Here is a 22478-nt window from a genome sequence, read left to right as displayed (position 1 = left end):
GCACATATCATAGATTTCAGTAGCCGTGTTTTCATAGTCTCTTCCAGCAATTTAGAACAGAACAGCATCTCCTCCACGCCTTGTTTTGAGAGCTCGAAGCTTGCAGTCAGACTGTTGTCGAGTTGTCGAGTCGCTCATAAATGCTGTGCGCCCATATCGAGAAGCAACCGGCGAGTGCTCGTCTCCATCGGGCTCGCATCGGCGGTTTCCTTTCTCTGTGGTCGGCTTTGACTTCGGAGCAGCCACGGCGAAAGTGCGAGCCGCGAGATAGTGACGCGCCTGGAAGAGATGGTGAGAAAGTGTTAGAAATTTAGTGTAAAACGATAAAAGAAAAACTTTGGATTTTCTTGAATGTGGAAGTGGGGGGGATCTTTGACAGGCTGGTAGAAATTCGCCGATTGGGTGGCGCGGTGGGCTTTGCATGCGTGTGGTGATCTCGAGCAATCTTTTATCTTTTTGTCGTGGACTTCCAAAGTCTTATCCGGCCAATCAAGACGCGCCATTTCCAATATCCATCGGAAGATCCGCTGTCTGATCTAGCAGTGATGCTGGCACGCAACGCGTCGTTGTGACACGAGATGAGACAAGCTAGACGATGTCGATCTCGAACACGCGAGTGAGTGACTCAGGAAGAACAGGCGAGGAGAGCGTGTCGAGCGGTGAGCGGACTCGAAAGTGGCAGCTAGCGACGAGCGCATGAGGGCCGTACGTCAGTCTGGATCCCGTCGGCCGTCTTTGCGGTCGAGAGCCGTCGCAGCTTCTGTCTCCATTCTCGGCGAACACCGGAAGGCGGCCAGAGATGGCTGACGTTTCTGCTGCTCGTCTCAAGGTGGTTGGCTCGTCGGAGGTTTCTCTCTCACAAACAAACTTCGGCAAGAACACTGTGGCAACGGTAATTGATGACATACGGTTGCTTTTAATGTCAAGACTTGCTCTGTTTCAGGATCATGTGCCAAGACCGAAGCTGGGCCGTTTCGCCCTTTCCGTTGGATACATTCAACCGCGGCAGCAGCAGCATGCAGGCGAATGCCCGCTATTGTGGCGCTTCACGGAAAGGGTTCTTTAAGCGATCTAATCGATTCGAACCAATGAGGATGAAACCAGCAGCGCGACCGGGAATCCTATTGGTCCGAAAGGGCGACAAAGTACGCCCTCAGCAAGAAAAGTCATGGGATGATCAACCTCGTGGACGTGCTAGGTTCGTCAAGGCTCGACCGGACCGTAACACGCAGGCAAGGCACGAAAGCTAGCGTGTACCTATGCTCGACCTGCAGCGGATCGGCCGTCGGCCCGTTCCAGCGGTGGGTGTTCTCGGCAAAGACCGTCCTCCTACCTTCTCGTTCAGCAAAGCAGCATCACAAGAAGGAAGACCGTCCCAAGCGAGGCTCACAGGTCTGACGACGACAATAACATATATGGCATGGCGCTCTGAACAACGGAGATTGGAAGTGATTCGCATGAGCAGCCTGCTTTTTTGTTTACTTTTTTGTTCATTGACTACCAAGCCTCAAAAAGCGAAAGTGAAGCGACGACATCCCAAAAGAAGATTTTTTTGGGTTTTTTTTTTCCTTTTTTTTTTTTTTGGTGAGAACAACCAAGGGACAGGAAAGTTGCCGGTATTTCCTCTCGCTTACCGGTTGCGCATATGAGCAGCATGTGAGCGTTAAATATACCGTGAATCCGGTAAGCCTGCTGTGAGCTCGTCCGGTGGAGCCGACCTTGTGCCTCGCTGCCTGTCCGTTTCTCTCGCTCTCGATCGGTCAATTCATTGGCTTCGACCATGCGGAATGCACCTGTTGCCTGCCGGTGCTCTTCCCTCAGTCGCAATGTGCCTTCGTCTTCCGTTGGTCTGAACATCGATTCATCGGGTGATCTCTGTCTAGAGTCGGAGTCAGCTAGGTTCATGGGAGCGTTCTTTCAGATTTTGTTGTCCGACAGGTTGCGCGTGGACCCCTTCGCTGCTCGTTCACACACACACGCATGCCAACTCACAGACCCACTCGCAGACTCGTGGAGCCGCTACAGTAATCGATCTTCAGAAGTGCTGCCCTGCATCGTGTTCCTTACGCTTCGTTTCGCAGAGTGCATCTGCAGACAATGCAGAAGGCTTCTGCTTTCAACTTACTGACCCGGTTGCTGTGCCGCTTGCTCGGGACAACACAACGACGCACTCGACGAGGGCTCGGATCCCTTTATTGTTGCCGACTGTTGGTGATGCGAAGCCGCACGGTTCAGCTTGCTCTGCCGATGCATCCGGTCTGCGCAGACGACGCTCCCTCCTTTTCTCTCCCTCCACGTTCTTGTTCTTGCTTGCCTACAACGTTCATGGTCGCGGCAGGTGAGAGGCGCGTGAGCAAGAGCTGACGTTGGATGCCACTGGACATGATGCCGAAGCACTGCGTCTGTCCGTGCGGTTGAGAACTACCACGTTGTCGAGGGATAGGAGAGCGCACACAGTATTGCTTCGGGTGTCTCTTCTGGATCCATTTCTGTTTAGTAGAACTCCGGTCGAATCGGAATATTCTCGCTAAACATTAAACATGTTCGTGCGTGCGGTGCGTGGGAGGCGCACCATGCTTCGTTTTCAGGGTTGCTCCTCTCAAGAAAATCGACTTCGGGTTGTGGCCTTTAAAGCCGCCTCACCGTTGGCTTCCCCGTCTGCGTAGGAGCATGGAAAACTTCACCAATAAATAAAAATATATCAGTAAATAAACAATTTGAATTTTCCCAGTGATTTTTCCCTTGAAAAGCGCACCTGGCAGCTTTCTTTTCTTCGAGAAAGTCTTCATTGGGCAGGCTCTGGACTCGTGGCGGGACGCCTTTCGCCTGCAATTTGCAATTTTCGATGTTCCAACTGAGGTTTCAGTCGCTGTTCGGATGCAGTCTGCTGTCCCTCTGCCTCTCTGTGCCTCTCTCACTCTGGTCACTCATTACCAGTGTGTGTGACGACCATGCCCACTCGCCTGGTCTGTCTGTCTCTCTCACACGCCTCGTCGAGCGGACGACGCATCTTGCATCCTCTTCTCCTTGCCATCTCTGAGGCTTCGAACCGGTCTCTCCTTGCTCTCCGCTTCCAGACTCAGTCTTTTGCTCGCCTGCTCGCCTTTGCTTTTGTCTCTTCGGTCTAAATTGCCTTTTTTTACTTTGTCCAAGCAGCAGCAACAGCTCAGACAACGCTCTCGGGTGGCATTCGGTCGCCGTTCTCGTCTCGTCTCATCTCGTCTCCCCCCACCTCATCATCGTCGAAACTCACTCGCAGCTGACTCGACGCCGCCACGCTCATTCGCTCGCGCGCTCGCTGGTGTCAGTCTCCCTCCGCCATCCAACCTGCCCGCGACAGGTTCAGTTTGCGCGCGCATCGCCATCAACTCAAACTTGTGGCTCTCCGCCTGTCACCGCCGGCAGATCTCGGTTTCGTCGCTGCGTTTGCGCGCTCACATCCTTCAAACCGTCTGACCCATCATCCATCTCGCAAAGGTAAGCCTATCATCAGCGCCTTCTCCTTCCTCCTCTCCATTCCAACACCAAAGCAGCCGTCTTCCAAGGCTTCTCCGCATAGCTTTTCAGTCTCGACCATCCTGTCACCATCGTCTCGTCGACACCCAGATCATCCTCGACCATCTACTTTGCTGATCATCGTGGCAACCATCGTCATTGTCATTGTGATTGCTCTTCTCGGCGCTTTTGTAACGTCATCTTCGCACACGTCTAGTTCGTGCTCTGGCCTGAAGGGTTCATCCTGCCGTTGATTCTTGATAGTGTCCGCTTCGATCGCATCCACGCCGGCAAGGCAACACGCACTTCTTTGATGCTTTCTTTGCTCAAGCATCGGGGCTGCATTACGTCTCTTCCATCCACCATCACATCCTACAAAGCGATCCGTGCCACCTTCCTCACCCTCCTTCCGTAGCTGGTGTTTCTGTGACATCATAGACCTCCTTACTGATCACCCCATCTGTTCATCGCCTTCTCGCCGACCCATCTCCCGCTCTTGGCATGCATCCTGCTCATCTCGTCGTATCAATTTCTTCGTGACACTGGCCAATTCGCTTTACGGACGTTCGACACTTTGACGACAACCATCCGTTGCTCTACTCAATGCCTCAACTTCCGCTCGTTCTTCCCGGTACTCCGCCCTTGTCCGGAACCACAACGCCGCTGACAGACGAGCATCAGATACCCAAATTCAGCTTCAGCAACGACTTTCTGACCGAGACCGCGAACCTCAAGTCTGACACGGCAACACAGACTGTTCCCAGTCCCACGTCCGATCCAACGCCATCCCGGCTGCCTTTCAACGACAACATCATCACAATTCAGAGCCTACAGCACATCAGCAAGGGCGGCGTCCGAAGCACACGGCCGTTGTCATACTACGATCCCGGCGAGAGCAAACCTCCCACACCCCCCGGGGCTGAAGGGCACTCGTCCTATTTCGCAACCGGCTCCGGCGAAGGCCGCGTAGGATTCACCAACACAATGTCGCAGGGTGCATCCGTGCCACAAATGTCGTTGCTCTCCCAGGCGATGCAACAACATCTTGCACGGCAGCAAATGGAGGGCTTGCCGAACAACGATCAAGCATCCATTCACAGCGCAGCTCACACACCAAGCGGATCAGCTCTACCATCGCCAGCGTTTGCTGGGCCCAGCTCTCCATTCACATTTGCTGGAGCGCCTGGCTCGGAGGCTGGCATGCGACCGCCTCTGCCTCATCAGAACAGTTACGGAGCTGCCGTCGCGCAAATGCAGCAGCCTTTTGGGCCATACATGAACCATGGCCATAATCGACGCCAAAGTGGCTACACCACCAACCCGCATTCGGCTGCCCCAAGCGCCGGTCCTTCGCGGTCTTCATCGCCTTCACGAGCGACGCAGACCATGCCCAATCTGCCTCTCGACACATCTCACCAGATGGGGATGCCGCACAACGCCGCTCGCAGCCTCGGTCAGAACCAGCAGCCGAGCCCAAGCCAGCTGGGCGGCGCGGACTATAGCTCTACCTATGGAAGTCAACGCACCGTCAACGGATTTGGCCCGCCTCATAGCAGCGCCAATTCCGGCATGGCACCCACGCCCGACTCTTGGACCAATCAGCAAAGTCTTGGATACGTACCGACGGCACAAACCCCGTATGGATCTCAGCAGACCTCAATGATGCCTCCTGTTGGTTTCCAACCGGTTTCGCACGGCCGACATCAGTCGCATCCAGGGCAGCAGCAGCAGTCGCAGCATGGACAGCCGCAGCATGGACAGCCACCTTTGCTGCAGCTGTCTCAGCCACCACCTCAATTCAGCAGCTATCGCGGTGCACCTGACGCTTTACTGTCTCCGGAAACAGCGTCATCCGACTTTGCTGGCTTCTTTTCGGCACCTCCTCCAGCAACGTCAGTGGCTGGACCAGGTTCCACCAACACAATGGGCTCGACAGTGCAACAACCTGGCACCAGCAGCCGCCAGTCGACTGCCGAGACCCGATCTCGAACCAGCACCGCGTTCACCGAGGATCTTAGCAACGTGGCAGCAGCGATCCCTGGCAGTCTCAACATGAGCCGACGAGGTTCTGCAGGCGCTGAGGACGATGCCGAGGACCAAACCCTCGATCCGGACGAGATGTCCAAGAAGGATCCGCTTGCAACGCAGGTGTGGAAGATGTATGCCAAGCAGCGCTCGCAGCTTCCCAACGGGGCTCGCATGGAGAATCTCACGTGGAGGATGATGGCTATGACGCTGCGAAAGAAGAAGGAGCAGGAGGCTCTGGAGGCAAAGCAGGCGCTCGATGCGCAATCCAACGCCAGCAGAAGCCACGCTTCCAGCGCCCGCCATTCGCCCACCCTCTCGTCCAAGTCGGCTGCAGGCTCTCGAAGGAGCAGCGGATCCTTCCCTGGCGAGGTCTTCGCCGGCGGATTCACCGCCATCAAAGCGGAGGCAGCAGATCATCCTGATTCTCATATCCGTGCCGCCAGCGGCAACGTGGCCAAGGGCAAGACTCGCTTTGCCGAGGTGGTCCAACAGGAAGAGGAGGAACGTGGACGTCGAGGACGCAGCCCAAGGACGCCAGAGAGCACAGCCCCACCGGCAGGAGCTGTGGACATCGTGGATTGGAGGATGAAGAGCAAGAGTCGCTCCCGTTCGCGTTCGGTCAGCGCCATGGACGTCGACTGGCGCGGGGTCAGCAGGTCGCGCTCGCGTGCGCCGGCTCGTTTGGATACCATCGAGGATGAAGGCGCCCTGGATGGCACGGGTGCCTTCAGCCGATCCGCTCCCAACCCCAACGCTGCATCCGCTTTCAATTTCGCCGACCTCGCTGCCTTCGACGACACGGATGCCTTTGGCGCCTTTGACAGTGCCCTCGATACCGACGACTTCACCGACCTGCTCAAGTCCAATGGCCAGCTGGGCGGTGATGGCTTCCAGATTCCGAGTGCCATGGGGCCAGCTTCAGGAGGCAACTTTGACGTCGGCTCAGCAGGGCCGGGCAGCTCGAAGAGGACCGCAAGTGCCGTACGAAAAGCTCAGATACAGACTGCTTTCCGCAAAGCAGCACACACCGACCTCTTTGGTGCAGATCTGGATGCGTGGTATGAAGCTGCAGAGGCATCGTCCAGAGCAGCCGAAGCCAAGAAGTTGAGTCTCGACATGGCCTCGATCGGAGCAGCTAATAGCTTTGGAGCACCGTTCTCGACCCTCGATAGCATTCCTGGCATTGGAGACTTTGTCGGCATCGCCGCTAACCAGCACCCCGAGTACGGTTTCCTTCCCAGACTGGTGCGCAAGACCAGCTTCGATCATAAGGTAAGGGAAAGGAGCATGTCGCGCGGTCCGCGTCGCGACCAGCTCGCCGCCGAGGCGATGAACAATCGCAAACGCCCTTACAGGGATGATCTCTCGCCAGCCAGACCCGCCATCCAAGTGCCTATCACGATCGACCAGCGCATCGCTGCTGGACTCTCGCGAAGTATTGCAACGCTCGGCGGACGTGGTGCTGGCCCCTCGCAGCTTTCCAATGTGCCAATGTCCACTTTTGATTTCGCTGTGCCCCATCCTGGCGGCGGCATGAACCCGCAGCAGATGCCAATGGGCGCGAGTGGACCCATCCCGGGTCCCAACCAGCGCGGTAACGAGGTGACGACCGACTTTGACAGCTTGCTCGAGACTTATGCCTCTCAAGCTGGCACGCCGCTCGCGAGTCCTGCGGGCAACTTGATGGCAGGCACCAGCGCCTCTCCTCAGGCAGCGTTGGGCAGTGGATCGGGCGCTTCCCCCGTCACCAATTCGGCTGGACCTGGCCATGCGATGATGGGCAATCTGCAAGGTGGCGCACAGAATCCGTCTGATTTGGAGGCGATCATGAATATGTTTTACAACTCGGACGCTGGTCTTGGCGGGCCACAGCCGTCGTTCACGCACATCAATCCGAACCAAGTCTTTGGCGGTGGACCCATGGACGCGATGTCGGGCTCACTGGGAAACCTCACTGGATCTGGCGATGAGGCGTCCTCTTCCTGGACATACAGTCCATCGAGCAGCGCGCCTTCCAACGGGGCCACACCACCCGGACTGCAGCAGTCGCAATACCAGTCATCTCCCTTGGCAGGCGGGTACCGTCGCGAGCCACCCCTTGCTCCCGAGACTTCGGGCTCCGGTTCTTCGCGGTCGAATGCTTCTCCCAGCATGCAGGCGATTCAGAAGGCTGCGGCTTTGAGCGAAGCGTCGCGCACAAAGAAGTTGGGCGTAATGCCAGGTGGCCAGGCTTCTGCGTCCGGTGGTCCGAACGGCGTGCATGTACGCTCGGTTTCTGGACCAGGTTCGGGACCCTCGACGGGGTCCGGCGTCAACCTCAAGGATCTTCCGTCGGCCAGCTCCATGGCCACAGCCGATCCGCCTACAGTGTGCTCAAACTGCCACACCACCAAGACGCCTTTGTGGCGTCGTGATCCCGAGGGCCAGCCACTTTGCAATGCGTGCGGTCTGTTCCTCAAGCTGCACGGAGTGGTGCGCCCGCTATCGCTCAAGACCGACGTCATCAAGAAACGCAACCGTGCCAGTGGTGCTCAGCGTGCGGATGCTCGAGGTCGCGGCTCGATCAGCGCTGGTGGGGCCAACGCCAACATTGCGCCTGCCGGCGGACACGGTGGTGGTGCAGGTGGCTCGACTGCTAAGAACGGTGCTGGCGGCGCTGGAGCCCCATCCAACTCGAATGCCGGCCAACCCGGACGAAGCAGAGCAAACACAAACGGCTCAATCTCCGGTATCAGGACGGGGAACGTACCCATTGCTCCTGCACCCAACCCGCCTGTTTCGTCGCCCGGTAGCACGGGTCTGTCGTCCAGCAAAATCGAGATGAAGCGTCAGAGGAAGTGAAGAGTAGTCGCGGCTTTTGTTAATTGTTTTGGCAGCACTTTCAGAGTTATAATAGCAATGGCGCATATACGGTCTCATGGTCAGCGTGGGAAGAGATCGCTGTGAGCTGCTGATCATCAAGTGGTACGAGAGGTGAGGGAGGCTGCCACACGAACGCTGTTTGTGTGTCGTCTTCTTTGGCTGCAAGTGCAATTTTTCGCGGCTTCTGTGCAGAGTGACACTTCGACAGAAGCAACGGAAATCGAGTTGCCCGCACGGTTCAAGACGAGATTTGGAAGCTCTGAACGACTCCACACGCCCGCTGCAACTTCCTCTGTTCTCACTACTCATCGTCATTACCATCCTCACCATCATTGGCTCGTCGCTGTACTCCTTGATTGCTGCGATTCGGCAGCTGTCTTGTTTCCTGACTGCTGACACGCAAGCGTAGGCTACGAGTTGCTGCCGCAGCCTTCGTCTTGCTGCTGATTGCCAGGGCTTCACCAAAATGGCGAGCCATCTATCTTCGCAGCAGGGCGGCTTCAACGCAGCACCGACACCCTCGCCAATCGGAGGACGAAGCTTTATTGACCATGCCAAGCTACGTATCCTTCTGGCGCCCGTCGGTGGCATATCGGAAGCAGACTTTGCAAAATGGTGCGACTACGTACGATCATTCGAGACCATTCGACTGGCCGACTTGCCTTCGCACTGCACCGCCAGACAGCGTGCTACCAACACAACAGGCTCTGGAGGGAGCGCCTCGTCGTCTTCAGCTTCATCGCCAATACTGCAGACAGGCGAGATCCATCTCTCGTTTGTCACCAGCTACGACCCGGACCATTCGTTCTTGGCACCGTTCAACATGCATAGACAGGTGCTCGGCGCACTGGGTCTAGCGACATACTCGAACAATGCGGTGCTCAAGCACGAGCTGGAAGCAAGCCCATCGGCGTTAAGGGAGCTGCATCCGGGAGCGCTTGTACATCGCGTGTTTGGGTTTGATTCCGGCGCCAAGCGACCCGAAACGGTGGATCTCAGCTCAATCAAGGATGTGGTCGCTGCCAAGCTCAGTGGTGCTCAGCGAGCTCCATCTCCTTTGGCAAAAGAGTCTATTACAGAATATACTGATCAGGAGACAAATGGAGGGACGGATCAAGGAGCCTCAGCTTCACCTACGCTGAATCCACCAATGTCGCCGGATGCATCCGGCTTCTCGGCGCACAAAGATGGCGGGCTTGTCATCTTTCCCGCTGTACGCAAGGACGGCAAGGACGTGCGCTTCTACCTCAAGACGCTGCTCGCCGACCTCGTCGCCAACATCTTGGATGGTCTGGAGCATATCGTGACGGGCCTTGAGGGGACTCCGTTAGAGACACCGAGGGAGACGCTCGATGGAATCACCACGAACAGGCACTCTTCGGCTTCCGCTGCTTCATCCGCCTCGACCGGCTCCTGGCTCAGCAAGACGAGCTCTGCGGCGACTGGAGCGGCAAGTAGAGCTTCCAGTCTCTTTACCGCTTTCAGCAGCACTACCGGTGGAGACCTGGGCACGGGCGGCGTATCGACTCCGACATCATCCCGTCCATCGAGTGCAATTGGTGGGGGATCGCAGCCGTTCGACTTGAGCTCTCCGACCTCTGGTACATCATCGCCAACATCCGAGAACACTACCCGAAGCAAGATTCTCGCAGCTAATGCCAACAAGAAGAGTGCAAAGCGTGTCACGAGCGCCTCAGGAACCGGTCCGACGGGGACGGGACGATACGCGAAAGTCAAGGCTGATCTGCATCTCCTTTCAGGAAACCTGTGGGATGCTCTCGAGGGGTATTCTAGTGCTCTTACAGCATTAGGAAAGGAGCGGGCGCTAGCCGGCGGCCAAGATGCAGTTTGGTTTGCTAGCGCGCTCGAAGGCTTTTCCGTGACGCGCGTTCTTGTCTCTCGAATGGGTGGTGTCGTGCTTGAAAAGGCGCCGTGCTTCGACCTTCCCTGGACATCTTCCTCTACCAAGGACAAGGACAAAGACAAGGAAAAGGACAAGGACGGCATCGCTCGACCTTACGCCAAGCAGAGCTGGGGCGAGATCGCTGAAGCATACACGATTGCGGTGGTCATTTATTCGAAATGTCTTGCTCCGCCCAGCGTACTACTGGAGCCAGCGAGATCGGTGACGAATGATTCGCCTAGAGACTACACGCACCCGTTGATTCACGCGAGCGCTTGCACGCAGTATGCACGCTTCTTGCTGGCTGTGTGGGCGTCGGGAGGATGGAACGGCGAATGCTTCGACCAGCTTGTCTACGGAGGTGTACCGCCTGCGCTGGCGGAGGAGAAGCCTACAAATGCCATGTACCTTGGCTTCACCGCTGTCTCTGGTATCGCGAGGCACGACATTGCTGCAGCTGCGTCCTCAGCTCTCTCGCACTCGATCGTCGCTCTGAAACCAACAGACCAGATCACACTGCTCAGTACGCTCACTGCCATCTTTGGATGCATTGGCTTTTCGAGGAGAGAGGCGCACTTACTGCGCCACCTCCAATCTACGATTGTAGGGCTTTTGGTCAAAGCAAAACGGGTCAGCGCACGAGCACCGAGTACAGCGTCGTTGCCGATCCTGCAGCACCAGCAGTTTGGCAAGCAAAACGACGAGCTGTTGGGCAACGTTGTAGCCCAGACGACGTACGACTCGCTTGGGCGCGGTCCCGAGGCAGTGCTTGTGCTGGCCATGCAGATCTGCGAGACGTACGGCATCCATGTCGAAGTGGATCCGCTGCGAAACATTCCAGCGTACCACATACTGTCCAAGGCGTCAGAGGGACTGCGCAGCGCATACGCTTCACCTGCGCTTGGGGACGCCGAAGAATGGACGTCGTCCGAGCATTCTCCGGCTTCCTCTCCGAGTGCAGATGGAGGACACGCATTGCTGACGCCGCTTGAATTAGCAAACGAAGCACCGTTTGGATGGAAGGAACAGCAGATCGCTCTGCTCAAGGAGACCATCTCGATCGCCGAGCTGCTATCGGACTACGTCGGAATGGCATTCTTCGGCGCCATCCTGCTTCGCGATTTTCACCCGCTGCTCGGTGCGCAAGACCAAAAGGATCTGATAATTGGCATGCAGCGTGCTGTGCAAGCCGCTCGCTGGGCTGGAGCTCAAGATCTCGAAGTCAAGTATTGGGGTCCACCGGAACCGCTGTGCAGCCTCGAGCTCCTCCCACTACCAGCGGAGCGCATGCCGTACGAAAAAGACGCAAAACAGGTGCTGACGGATCCCAGCGCTACGGCTGCGGCCGCAGACCAAGGAGTAGCGGGCCTGAACAACCCTTTCTTCTGGAATCCCTCTGGCGGTGCGACCGCCGGTAAAGCGAAAGCGATAGCGGTTCAGGGAGAGCCTATCCACGTCATGGCGACGTTGCAAAACCCGTTTGCGGTCGATCTGCACATCGACACAGTAAAACTCGTCGGCAAAGGCGCGGGCTTTGTCGCTCAAGAGGTTGAAAGAGTGTCGATCCCACCGTGCTCTTTCCAGACCGTGCGGTTGTCCGGTGTTGCTGCGGAGACGGGACAGGTGACGATCAAGGGCATCACTCTCGTCCTTGCTGGCGGGTGTACGGAAGAACAGACGTTCCTGCTACCCATCTATGATGAGGAGAATTCGAAGCATCGACGCAAGCAGGCTGCTGAGCACGACGATCGCGCTACGCGGCTTAAAATGACGGGACTCGACGCAAGGAGCTCGGTGATCAAGCAGAAAGCCGGTGGTGCTGCCGCGGCGACGGGTGGTGTGGCAGGCGATGCCAAGGCTGCAGCCAGGAAGTGGCTGGAAGTGGCAGTCGTAGCTGCGCAGCCCAGCCTCGCTGCCTTCTGCAACGAACTCGAGCCGCTCGGTGGTCTAGACCTCCTCGAAGGCGAATCGCAAACCATCCATCTCGAGCTGCACAATCTTTCCCCAACGCTAAACGTCAACTTCATCAGCATTGCCTTCATCGACGACGTCAGCGAAGCCGCCAAAGCTGCGCTCACAGAGGGCGAGCTCATGCCACAAGACGTGCACGAGATCGAATGGGACCTCGTCCACCAACCGGTGCTGTCTCAGATCGCCACACCTCCGTCGTCCGTAGCGGTGCGCGTGGAGCCGGGCGCGTCGACGACCTTTCCGATCCGGGTTCGCGGAAAAGCGGGCTGCACGAGTGCGAGCGTGAGCGTCGAGTACGGGCTTGTGGACTGGGAGCGGGTGGGGGCCAAGTTCTGGGTGCGACGCGTCGAGGTACCGATGCGGCTGAGCATTCACCCCGTGGTGGTGTGCAGCGCGTTGACGGTGGCGCCTCTGAAGGCGAGCGAAGCGGCGAGGTTGACTATGGAGTGCTTGGCTTCGTCGGATGGTGTGCCGGCTTCGTTGAAGACGTTTGCGGAAGCGGGGAGTGCAAAGGGCAATGCAAAGGAGGATGAAGAGGGTGGTCTGCTGACTAGTCCTGGTGCAGCATCGGGAGTCGTTGAAACGAACCCGGAAGTGGGCGCGGAAGAAGACGATTCGGAGTACAGTCTTCTCAGTGTGGACGTGTCGAATGTGCTTGGGGAAGACGTATTGCTGCAATTCGCTCTCGACACGGGCGGCGTCACTCCTCTGCACCTGTATCGCATTCTGCGTGCTGGTACGAGCACGCGCATCGTGTTGCCCCAGCCGCGGCTCGAGCTGGATCCTGCCACGGGATCACCTTTTGCGCCTTCTGGATACTCCAAGATCGCCCCCTCAGCCGCTGACCAAAAGCCCAGTAGTGGGGGTGAGGAAATGTTCCCTCCAATCCCGTCTACATGGAAGGAAAACACCTCGCGCCAGTTCATCGTCTCCAAGGTCCAGCTCGACAAGAATCAAGACAAGCAGGTCCGCCGCAATTTCTGGTACCGCCAAGCTCTGTTCGATCGCCTCAGTGCAAGGTGGAGGACTCTGCCTGCAGCTACTCAAGGCAGCGGGGTGTACGGTGATCTGAATGGGTCGGGACTATGGGCAGACGTGGTCAGGTTCGGCGCTGTGCCTTTCCGAGGGTTCGTTTCGGGCGGAGGACTGGTGCTGGACGAAGTGTCGCTGTCGCATCTCCAGAAGGATCCGGTCAAGGTCTCGCTCGTTCTCAGCAGCGGCGGTGGAAGCGAGGTGAGGGCAGAATCGTTCGTCACCGTCACGGCTACTGTGACGAACAGGCTTCCCAGGCCGATTCAACCGCTGATCCGGCTCGTGCCCACCACACCGGAGGCAGGGGGAACAGATGCACCGCTGACCGACTCAGTGATTGTCGCAGATGGCTCGTTTGGCGCACCCAAGCAGTCGACGGCTCTGCCGGGCCGTGGAGGCGAGAGAGTGCTGGAGTGGAGCGTCACGTTCCTCTCGCCAGGCAAGTTTGGGTTCTTGGTCGTGGTAGAGGAAGCGACACAGCCGACACGCGGGGAGAGGTTGAGCTTTGTTTCTGCTCTGCACGCCGTGAACGTTCTACCTGCGTTGTAGAAGTTGGTTGAATCCAAACTCAGTTTGAGCAGCTTGGTTGCGATGACTGTGATCGACCGTGTCGCGCAAACAAGGCGAGCGATGCTGCTGCTTTAAAAGTTCTTGTGTGTATTGAGAGGTGTGTATGAGTGCTACAAGCCACATCGCGATCAGACAAGATGAGGCTGAGCCGTCGGTGGCAAAGAAATCGGCGTCACCACCTCACCATCACCCTTTACTATCGCATCCAGTCCAAAGTATTCCTTCGCACCAGCCCACCAGCCCCTCACGTTCTCCGGCGTGGGCACCCACCCATGGCCGACCAGCGCCATGCCCGCCTCGAACGCAATCAGCCCGATAATGATCAGCTCCATCCTGTGCGTCGACTTCTCTGTCAACAACGCCCTCACCACCCCCAACAGGTTCTCGCAGTGGTCGAGCTTCTCGTTCAGCGTCTCGAAGCGCTGCCCAATATCCAGGCTGTGGCAGATGGATCGATAGTGGTCCTCCATCTTTGAGTTTTCCCAGTAGACCTCGGGTTCGTCGTAGAAGTTGTCCCTGTCCAAGTTGGCGGTCTGGCGCAAGCGGAGGAGAGTGCCGGTGTGTTTGATGGTGGCGGTGCGGGAGAGGGGGACGGATCCGGCGAGTTCGAGCTGTGCCGGGATGGCGGAGACGGTGGTGAGGAAGCGCGAGAGGGCGGATTCCTGAACGGAGAGGCGGGCGGAGCGGGCGAGGCCTTGCGAGAAGGCGAGACGCGCGAGGGTGGGTGTCCATTCTGTGCCGAAGGGGGTGTAGGGGCTGGATGCGGCGGTGGAGGGAGCGGGTGCGGCGTCCGATGGGTTGGCCAGGGTTGGACTTGAAGGTTCTGCGTGAGCGCCCAAGTCTTGGGCAAGCAAGCTTTCTGAGCCGGTCTCGTCTGCGACTGTCTCTGCCTCAGCGTCGAACGACTTGGGCGGCTGGCCGATGACGATAATGTCGCCTTGCACTCGAGTGGGCTGGGCAGGAGCATACAGATAATCCATGGCCTCGTCGCCAATCTGCGGATACCTCCCGACTTCGACCTGGAACTTGAGATCTCTGCCCTGGATAACGTTCCTTAAGAAACGCTGGCTCTGCTCTTCATCCATGCCCCAGGTGACGTACGATCCAGACCGGAAAATAAACACTTCTCCCCGGCTCGTGGTCGAGCTCGACGCCGAAGACCCTGCTGATGCAGCAGCAGCCGACGAAGGCACAGGCCACTGCGGGATATGGATCACCTCGTTGTCCTCGAAAATCTGATAGTTCGCGGGCAGCCTTCCGGACCGAGTCAGCTCAGAGAACGAGTACGAGTACGCCGTCGCCCACGCATACACTTCGCCCGTTGTAGGCTCCGGGAGCGTCTGCCTGAGCGCTTTGGACGCCTGAGCTTTGGCGCGTGCTGAAGAGGTCTTTGTGGGAGCGACATTCTTCTTGCGCGACATGGCTTGCACAAGTTGCGGCGGCAGGTTGAGCGTGATGGATCCTCCGCCGGCGGTGCCCATGTTGGGCGGGTTGTATGAGATTTGCACTGGTTTGGACGCAGCAGCGGCAGATGTCGAGGGTGAAGATGAGGAGGGAGCGGACGATGCGGAGCGGCCGACGCCTGCTCCAGCTGCAGTGCGTTGTGCGGGGTTCGAAGCATTGGGAGTCGAGGTGACCGCTGCTTTACGTGAGTCGTCGCTGCGCCGTCTGTGTGATGAAGACGAGATCAATCGTGCTTGAGGTGCAGCTGCTGCCAGAGAGCGAACTGATAAGCGAGGCTGAGCCGCCGTCGCTGCTTTCACGGCTGAGCTTGCTGATCGCAGCATCTTGAACTTGACGACCACGGCGTGTCAGTCTTGAAAGAAAAAGTCGAAGGGCTAAATGGAACTGTGTTGATGAGTGGAAGACAAGAAGGACCTATGCAAACCTATGAACGATATCGGAAGAACCGAAGTCCACCTCCGGCTCGTCGAGCTTTCACTCGAACGCCTCTTCCCGGCTCTACTCACTGCGCTTTTTTTTCTTCCTTTGCTTCTGCTGCTACCTGAGAATGAAAGTGGAGGGTCGTCGAAGCGGGAAAAAAAGCCTTTCTCTGCCCCAATCGCGAATCGAAAGCGTTCGCGAATCGCGCTTGCCGGAAGGCACAGCCCGAGCCCGAAGCAGAGAAGCGTGCTTGCGTGCAGTCGCCAGCTTTGGCAACCGCGATTTTTTATGTAGGGCTGTGTTGGTGTGGAGCTCGGTAAGCCAAGCTGGACGAGTCGATTCAGCTCTTCTTTCCCACACTTCATCTCTGGCTCACGTCTGCAGACAGGCACATCCGACAACCTAAGCTTCAGCCAAACATCAATCTTTGCACTTGCCTGCGAGCTGGTCGTGACTTCCGACGCACGACGCACGCAAGATCATGTCTTTGTAGACCGACCGGTTGCGACACACGACACGTTAGATCGGGCACCAAGGCGCCTCTCTGGATCGAGCAAAACCATGGCGGCTCCGGGCACACCGCTCAAGTCATCGTCGGCGACACAAGCCGTGGCTTCTTCCAACGTCGACGGTCAATCCGACCCACTATTTGCGTCCAAATCGTCGCCCATACAAGCAAACGGCCATAGCTCGTTGGATACGCACCCTCCCAGCGGCAGCAATGGGTTCAGCAGCAGCAGTCGTGGACCCAGCCGCGCCAACACGCCCGGTCAAGACCAGATGCCACTGACCATCCATGCGGCCGCACAGCGTGGGGATCTCCCCGCCATCATGCGCCTCGTTGATTCGGGTCGCGCTACTGTCCACGACCGCGACGATGACAACATCACACCACTGCACTGGGCTGCCATCAACGCTCAGCTCGCCACGTGCCGCTATCTTTTGGATCACGGCGCGGAGGTCGATGCGCTCGGAGGCGATCTGGTTGCAAGCCCGTTGCAGTGGGCAGCGAGAAACGGTCACGTCTATGTGCTCGAGCTGCTGTGCTCGCGTGGTGCCGACCCGACCATCACCGATTCGCAGGGTTTTAACGCTCTCCATCTCACCGTCCACTCTAGCGCCGTCATGCCGCTGGTTTTCATGCTCCAGCAGCCTTCGCTCAGCTCGCCGGAAGGGCTTGACTCCACGGATTCGCAGGGACACACGGCGCTTATGTGGGCGGCTTACCAGGGCGATGCCATCTCGGTCGACATCCTGCTCAAGCACGGTTCGGATGTGCACAAACGCGATGGAGCCGGTCTTACTGCTATGCATTGGGCTGCGGTGAAGGGCAATCGACTCTGTATTCGCCTTTTGGCCGAGGCCAAAGCGGATCTTCTCGCAAAAGAGGATTCGGGCAAGACGCCGAGGGATATGGCCATCGAGCTCAAGTCGATCGGTGCGTATCGCAAGGCATTGGCTGACATTGGGCTTGAGGAGGATGGACGTCGAAAACAGCGGACGTTTGGCGCGAATTCGGATAGGACTGCGAGACTAGCTATCATGGTTGTGCCGTTTGTAGCACTAGGTTTGATCTTCGCTACCTTTGCTTCGTTGCCTTGGTACACGGCCACTCCGTTTGCAGCGGCCGAGTTCTTTGGTATGCACCACATCGTCACGCGCGTCATCCTCGATCCTCAGGAGCACGACTTCCTGCAGCGCTCCAACTACTTTCTCGCCATCGTCTCCGGGTCTATTGCCTGGGTCGGGTGGGAATGGGTGCACAAGCTCGCCTCCGGTACGCCTGGCTATGCGTCCAACAACCTCTTCTTCGCGCTCTCGCTCATCGTCTGCTCATGGAACCTATTTCGCTCTGCATCGATTTCGCCCGGCTATGCGCCGCTTGCACCTTCGGCGCTGCATCGCCGTGAAGTCGTCACGCAGCTCGCTCAGCAGGGTCGCCTGAACGGTCAGACCTACTGCGTTGCGTGTATGGCGCGCAAGCCGATGCGATCGAAGCACTGCAAGCTGTGCAAGCGTTGTGTTGCGCGACACGACCATCACTGCCCCTGGGTGGCTAACTGTATTGGGATCGAGAATCACCGCCAGTTCCTGCTCTTTGTCGGTGCGCTCGTCGTGGGCGTGCTGCAGTTCATCTACCTTACCATTGTCTATTTCAGCATCAACGCGTCACGCTATGATGGGCTGGTGGACCCGGTCTACCCTATCCCCGGACGGAGCCAGGAGCCGACGTGTCGGCTGCCGTTCGCGTTTCTGTGTACGGCGGTGGAGAAAGATCCTTTCTTGTTGGGAGTGGCGGTATGGGCAGGGCTGCAGTTGACGTGGACGGTGATCTTGTTGGTAGCACAGGGGTGGCAGATTGCAAGGCAGATGACGACGCTCGAGGTGTCGAATTTGGGGCGGTTTGGCTTCATGGGTGGCAAGGGCGGCCAGAGCTATGCGGGGCAGACTGGGTTTTTGGCGCAGCATTCGGGGCGTGCGCAGCCCGGAGGTGGAGCAGCGGGGGCGAGTGGGAGGCTACAGGGCATTCAGAAGCAGTTTGGAGATGCGCAGGTTGATGTCAACCTCGGCAGTGGCGGCGAGGACGACGCTGATGCTGCTGGCGCTGCTGGGTCCGAGGCGTCTAGCGCGGGCAGGCATGCACACTCGCACTCGAAGCTGGGCATGCTCAAGCGCGTCTGCTCGTCGTCGGGCGGATGGCTGCTCTCGGTCGTCGGGCTGGACCTCTACACGCGCGGCAAAGCTGGCGAGGGCCTCAAACGCGCCAGCGCCGCCGGCAACCCGTTCGACCAAGGCCTCCTCTCCAACTGCAAGGACTTCTGGTCCAAAGGCCAAGACCTCGCCCTAGACTACACGACGCTGTACGACCTGCCCGCCGAGATGAGCCCTGGCCACTGCCACGTGGTCCCCTTCCTCGTCGACACCGTCACGGGCGGCGGGCGCGGCTGGAGCACGCGGTACGCCACAGCGGGCAACGCGTACTCGCTGCTGAGGAGCACCGACGCCGAGGATGAGGATGCAGACGACGACGATCCCGCCCACGCCCCGGCGGGCAAGCGGAGGTGGAGCATGTGGAGCAACCTCACGACCGGCACGGGGCCGTCCAAGGGCGCGGGCGCCGGGGCGATTCTGCCGACGTCTGTGTAACGCAAACGCGTACGTTAGCACTTCTCACGACGGACACTGGAGCATGACTACCTTAGCAACGATAAGTCACGACACACACACGTTTGTGGAAAGGTGAGATGTGAGATGCATCCCCGCAATGGACTCGCATTGCACTGCACTGCATTGCATTGCATTAGGTGTGTGGCGATGAGGACTCAGTCGAGGAACGACGGGTTCGGCGTGGGTCGGTCTGGCTCATAGCGGGTGGAGGAGGATCCAAAGTCGTCGCCGAGCATAGCGTACGGGTCTGGCTCCTCGCCACCTGCTGCTGCAGGGGCAAAGGCAGGGGCAGGGTGGTGGCCGTTGGACGCAGATACTCCGCGTGCTGCGAGCGGCCCGTGCTCCCCGTCGTCGTCGTCCTCGTAGTCGGCACTGGCCGTCTTGGGCGGCGCCTGCTTGTTCCTCCCTGCTGCAGACCGGGTGGGTGAGGATGAGCGCTCGTACTGCGGCAGCTTGTCGTCCGGGTCCGAGTTCGAGTTCGGGTTCGGGTTTGGCTTCGCACCTCCAGCCGCTGCAGTGGATGCAGCGGAGACACTGGGCAGAACAGGCCCTCGCACCAGCGGCTTGCTGTACAGATGGGCAGAAGCGTACCTTCTCGCGCTCTCGTCGAGAGCCAGCGAGTCGGGCACATACCTCGCTTTGGCGTTGCGTATAAACGTCTGTGGCTGTCGGTGGAAGATGCTCGCCAGACTGGCACCGTGCAGCAAAAGTTGATCGAGTAACTGCCGATCCATGCGGTCCGTCTCTGTGGATATCGCCGGCTTGGCGCCCAGCACGACGGCGCGCGCGGCCTCGGGATCGGTCGACAGCAGACGCCAATACATGAACCCGCGATCCCTCAGGTCGGGATTCTCGACCTCCTCCGTGGCCCACTTGAGCACCTTTGGCACCAGCTCCCCGCCCGCCGTCGGCCGCTTGAGGAACAACTTGACCGTCGCTGTGAGCAGCGCCAACTGCACCTCGACCGGCTCTTCCAAAAACGTATACAAAAAGTCCTCGAGCAGCTCGTCCGAGTTCTCGATCCGATCGGCGTACTGGCCGATGATCCAGATCATGGCAGCCTTTGCCTCGCTCTCGTCCAAGCTATCCAAGTTTTCGCAGAGTGTCGAGATGACGCTCTCGTATCGATTCGGGTACTTGCGGAAGATGTCCTTGATGACGACAATCGCTTCCTGCACGACGTAATTTACTTTAGTCTGGATGAGTGCCAGCAGCGCATGGATGCACTTGTCCGCCGAAGACTCGATCTTGATCGCCAGCCTGCCAATGCTGCGTACAGCTTTCCTTGCGAAATCTACATCCACCTCGGACGCATACTCGCGCAACTCGGCCAGCACCTGCTCGACATTGCGCTCGTTGGCTAGCCGATAGATGATCTCGAGCTTGGCCATCTTGACGTAAATCGGGTCGTTGTACTTGCAAAAGAAGACCTTGACTTCGTTCTGCAGCACCAACGGTCTCCTCTGGATGACGAGTAGGATGTTCCTCAGCGCGACGTACTGCACCTCGGGACCTGAGGAGAGCAAAGTGACGAGGGGAGGGGAGAGTTTGCGACAGAGTGACTCCTTGAACTCGGCGCTGGCGATGTAGTTCATGAGGTAGAGGATGACTTTGGTCGAGGTGAGCACGACGGCCGAGTTGGCGTGCTGCAGACGCACTGCGATGCGTTCAGCCAGGATCTCGGCGTCGGCAAAGTCGGAGGGGACAAAGAACATGAGCGCCTCGAGAATGTAGGTTTGGCCCCACTCGGAGCATTCTGCCAGCGCAGAAACAAGTTTGGAGGCGATGGTCAAGTTGAGCTTGAGCTGAATGTTGTCCGAGCGTTCCGAGATCTCGACGAGGGCGGCTACGGCGTTGGCGACGACAGTGGGGTTGGCATCGGCTAGCAGGTCCCTGAGCATGCCAATGAAGGAATGCTTTTCGATCAAGCGCTTGTCGTGCATGTAGAGCTTGGCGACGCAGATTGCGGCCGTCTTGCGTACGTATGGATCGGCGTCCTTGAGCGAATGCCTCAAGGGATCGATCAATGCAGCCAAGACGGTGGGGACCTGGATGTAGGACATGGTGCGGATGGCGAGTGCGCGGATGAGTGGGTTGCGATCGTTGCAATCCGAGAGAAAGCCGGGCACTGCGTTGGGCACTAGGTCTGGCTTGGAACGGGCGTAATTGATGAGGTATAGGTAAACCATCTTTTTGATCTCGAGGACCTGGATGTTCAAGCACTGGACGACGTCGGTGAAGAGGGCGGACATATCGTTGCCCATGGTGGCATTGGCGATGATCTTTTTGAGCACTGCCTTTTTACGCACCCAGCCTTTGTCCTTTTTGTCGGCATTGAGCTCGGTGCGCAGCTCGTCGACCTTGCTGCGCTGGAAGAACTTGGCATCTTTGCCCGAGTCGGCCATGGTGGCAGGGCCCGCGCAGAGCTAGTGGGTGGTGAGGCACGTGTATAAGCGTCAATGGGAAGCGGTGGTGTTGTGGATGTGCAGTGTGTGTGTGTGTGTGTGTGTTGATGAGTCAGGCTGAAGACAAGTGTCTTGGACGCAAGCAAGCAAGGAAGAGAGGTGAAGAAGCGATGAGGTGAGGTGAGGTGAATAGGAAGAAAGGGCAAACACTGAAAGGGTCTCGTGGCTTTGGCCTGGTTTGGCTTGGCTTTGCTGCTTTGTGCGTTTGTGTGTGTGTGTGTGTGTGTGGAGTGCGGGCCGGCCAACTTGTCACGGTTCTGGCACAGCTTTTCCGTGCTGGTCAGTGCATGCGCTCAAGCTCACGAGCGGAGGTAAAAGAAAATGGTAGTCAAGGTGTGCTAACTGGCGATCGAACACTTCTCAAAATTCATGTTTCGCATCCGTGCGAGAGCTGGCGCGAGAGCTAGAACTCGCTCCTAGACCGGCGGCTCTGCTGTTCCGCGTCCAGAACAACGTGCTAAGTTAGCCTTTTTCATGCACGCCGGTCTACTCGCCCTCCCTCGACACCAATCGAGCTAACGTTCAGCAGAGTACCAACACTGAAACATTCTCCTTGCTCGGCATTTGCCGCCCCTAAGACACCAACGAGCAGAGACTCGAGTGATGCGTAGATGCGTGCCCGTTTGATCCATTAGTCTACAAGCAGTCGCGAAAGCTCTTTTCTGAACCGACAGTCGGATGCTGAAAGACAACGCAGCTTGCTCTCCGACGCCGAGTGTTTGATTTTCCTGCTTCGAGCCCGCCGCCCTTCTCGCCTCTGCCAACGGCAGCTTGCATTCTATGCCATAGGCTCGCTCGAATTTGACTTTCGTTCGTTTGAGGGCACGGAAGCGCCCCCGTCCACGGCAGCGGCGAGAGAGAGAGAGAAAGGTGTGTTGTTGCTGGACAAGCATCCGCCAGCGGAGATCGACATAGTGCATCAAATGATTTCGTGACAGCAAACGCTTCCAAAAGGAGACTAAAAATACAACTTCCTTAGAACGCGCTGCTGTCTCTCTCTCTCTCTCTCGCGCTCTCTCCAGAAGCGAACCGTCGGCTGATGAATTTGACGCGGTTTGACGCGGGGCAGTTGAGGGCAGCAAACCAACACCAACACCCAA

At 58.0% G+C, this 22478-nt stretch overlaps 5 protein-coding genes across 5 annotated transcripts; 3 read left to right on the top strand and 2 right to left on the bottom strand.

Annotated features, from left to right (window-relative positions):
- Positions 1–4098: 4098 nt before the first annotated feature.
- On the top strand, positions 4099–8364 carry EX895_002001 (uncharacterized protein; the record flags this gene model as incomplete). Its single annotated transcript, XM_029882600.1, has 1 exon — positions 4099–8364. One exon carries the CDS (start codon positions 4099–4101, stop codon positions 8362–8364), a length of 4266 nt encoding a protein of 1421 aa, XP_029741455.1.
- Positions 8365–8851: 487 nt separating this feature from the next.
- Positions 8852–13840, top strand: EX895_002000 (uncharacterized protein; the record flags this gene model as incomplete). Its single annotated transcript, XM_029882599.1, has 1 exon — positions 8852–13840. One exon carries the CDS (start codon positions 8852–8854, stop codon positions 13838–13840), a length of 4989 nt encoding a protein of 1662 aa, XP_029741454.1.
- A 149-nt stretch (positions 13841–13989) lies between these two features.
- Positions 13990–15648, bottom strand: EX895_001999 (uncharacterized protein; the record flags this gene model as incomplete). The annotated part of the gene is made up of 1 exon (XM_029882598.1): positions 13990–15648. The coding sequence occupies one exon, from the start codon at positions 15646–15648 to the stop codon at positions 13990–13992; it is 1659 nt and encodes a 552-aa protein (XP_029741453.1).
- Positions 15649–16306: 658 nt separating this feature from the next.
- On the top strand, positions 16307–18892 carry EX895_001998 (uncharacterized protein; the record flags this gene model as incomplete). The annotated part of the gene is made up of 1 exon (XM_029882597.1): positions 16307–18892. The coding sequence occupies one exon, from the start codon at positions 16307–16309 to the stop codon at positions 18890–18892; it is 2586 nt and encodes an 861-aa protein (XP_029741452.1).
- A 176-nt stretch (positions 18893–19068) lies between these two features.
- On the bottom strand, positions 19069–21318 carry EX895_001997 (uncharacterized protein; the record flags this gene model as incomplete). Its single annotated transcript, XM_029882596.1, has 1 exon — positions 19069–21318. One exon carries the CDS (start codon positions 21316–21318, stop codon positions 19069–19071), a length of 2250 nt encoding a protein of 749 aa, XP_029741451.1.
- Between the last annotated feature and the right edge of the window lie 1160 nt (positions 21319–22478).

The sequence above is a fragment of the Sporisorium graminicola genome, chromosome SGRAM_12 (assembly GCF_005498985.1).
Source record: "Sporisorium graminicola strain CBS 10092 chromosome SGRAM_12, whole genome shotgun sequence".
Taxonomy (NCBI): Eukaryota; Fungi; Basidiomycota; class Ustilaginomycetes; order Ustilaginales; family Ustilaginaceae; genus Sporisorium; species Sporisorium graminicola.
The sequence above is the reverse complement of the archived record's forward strand: the minus strand, read 5'-3'. Positions and strand labels throughout refer to the sequence as shown.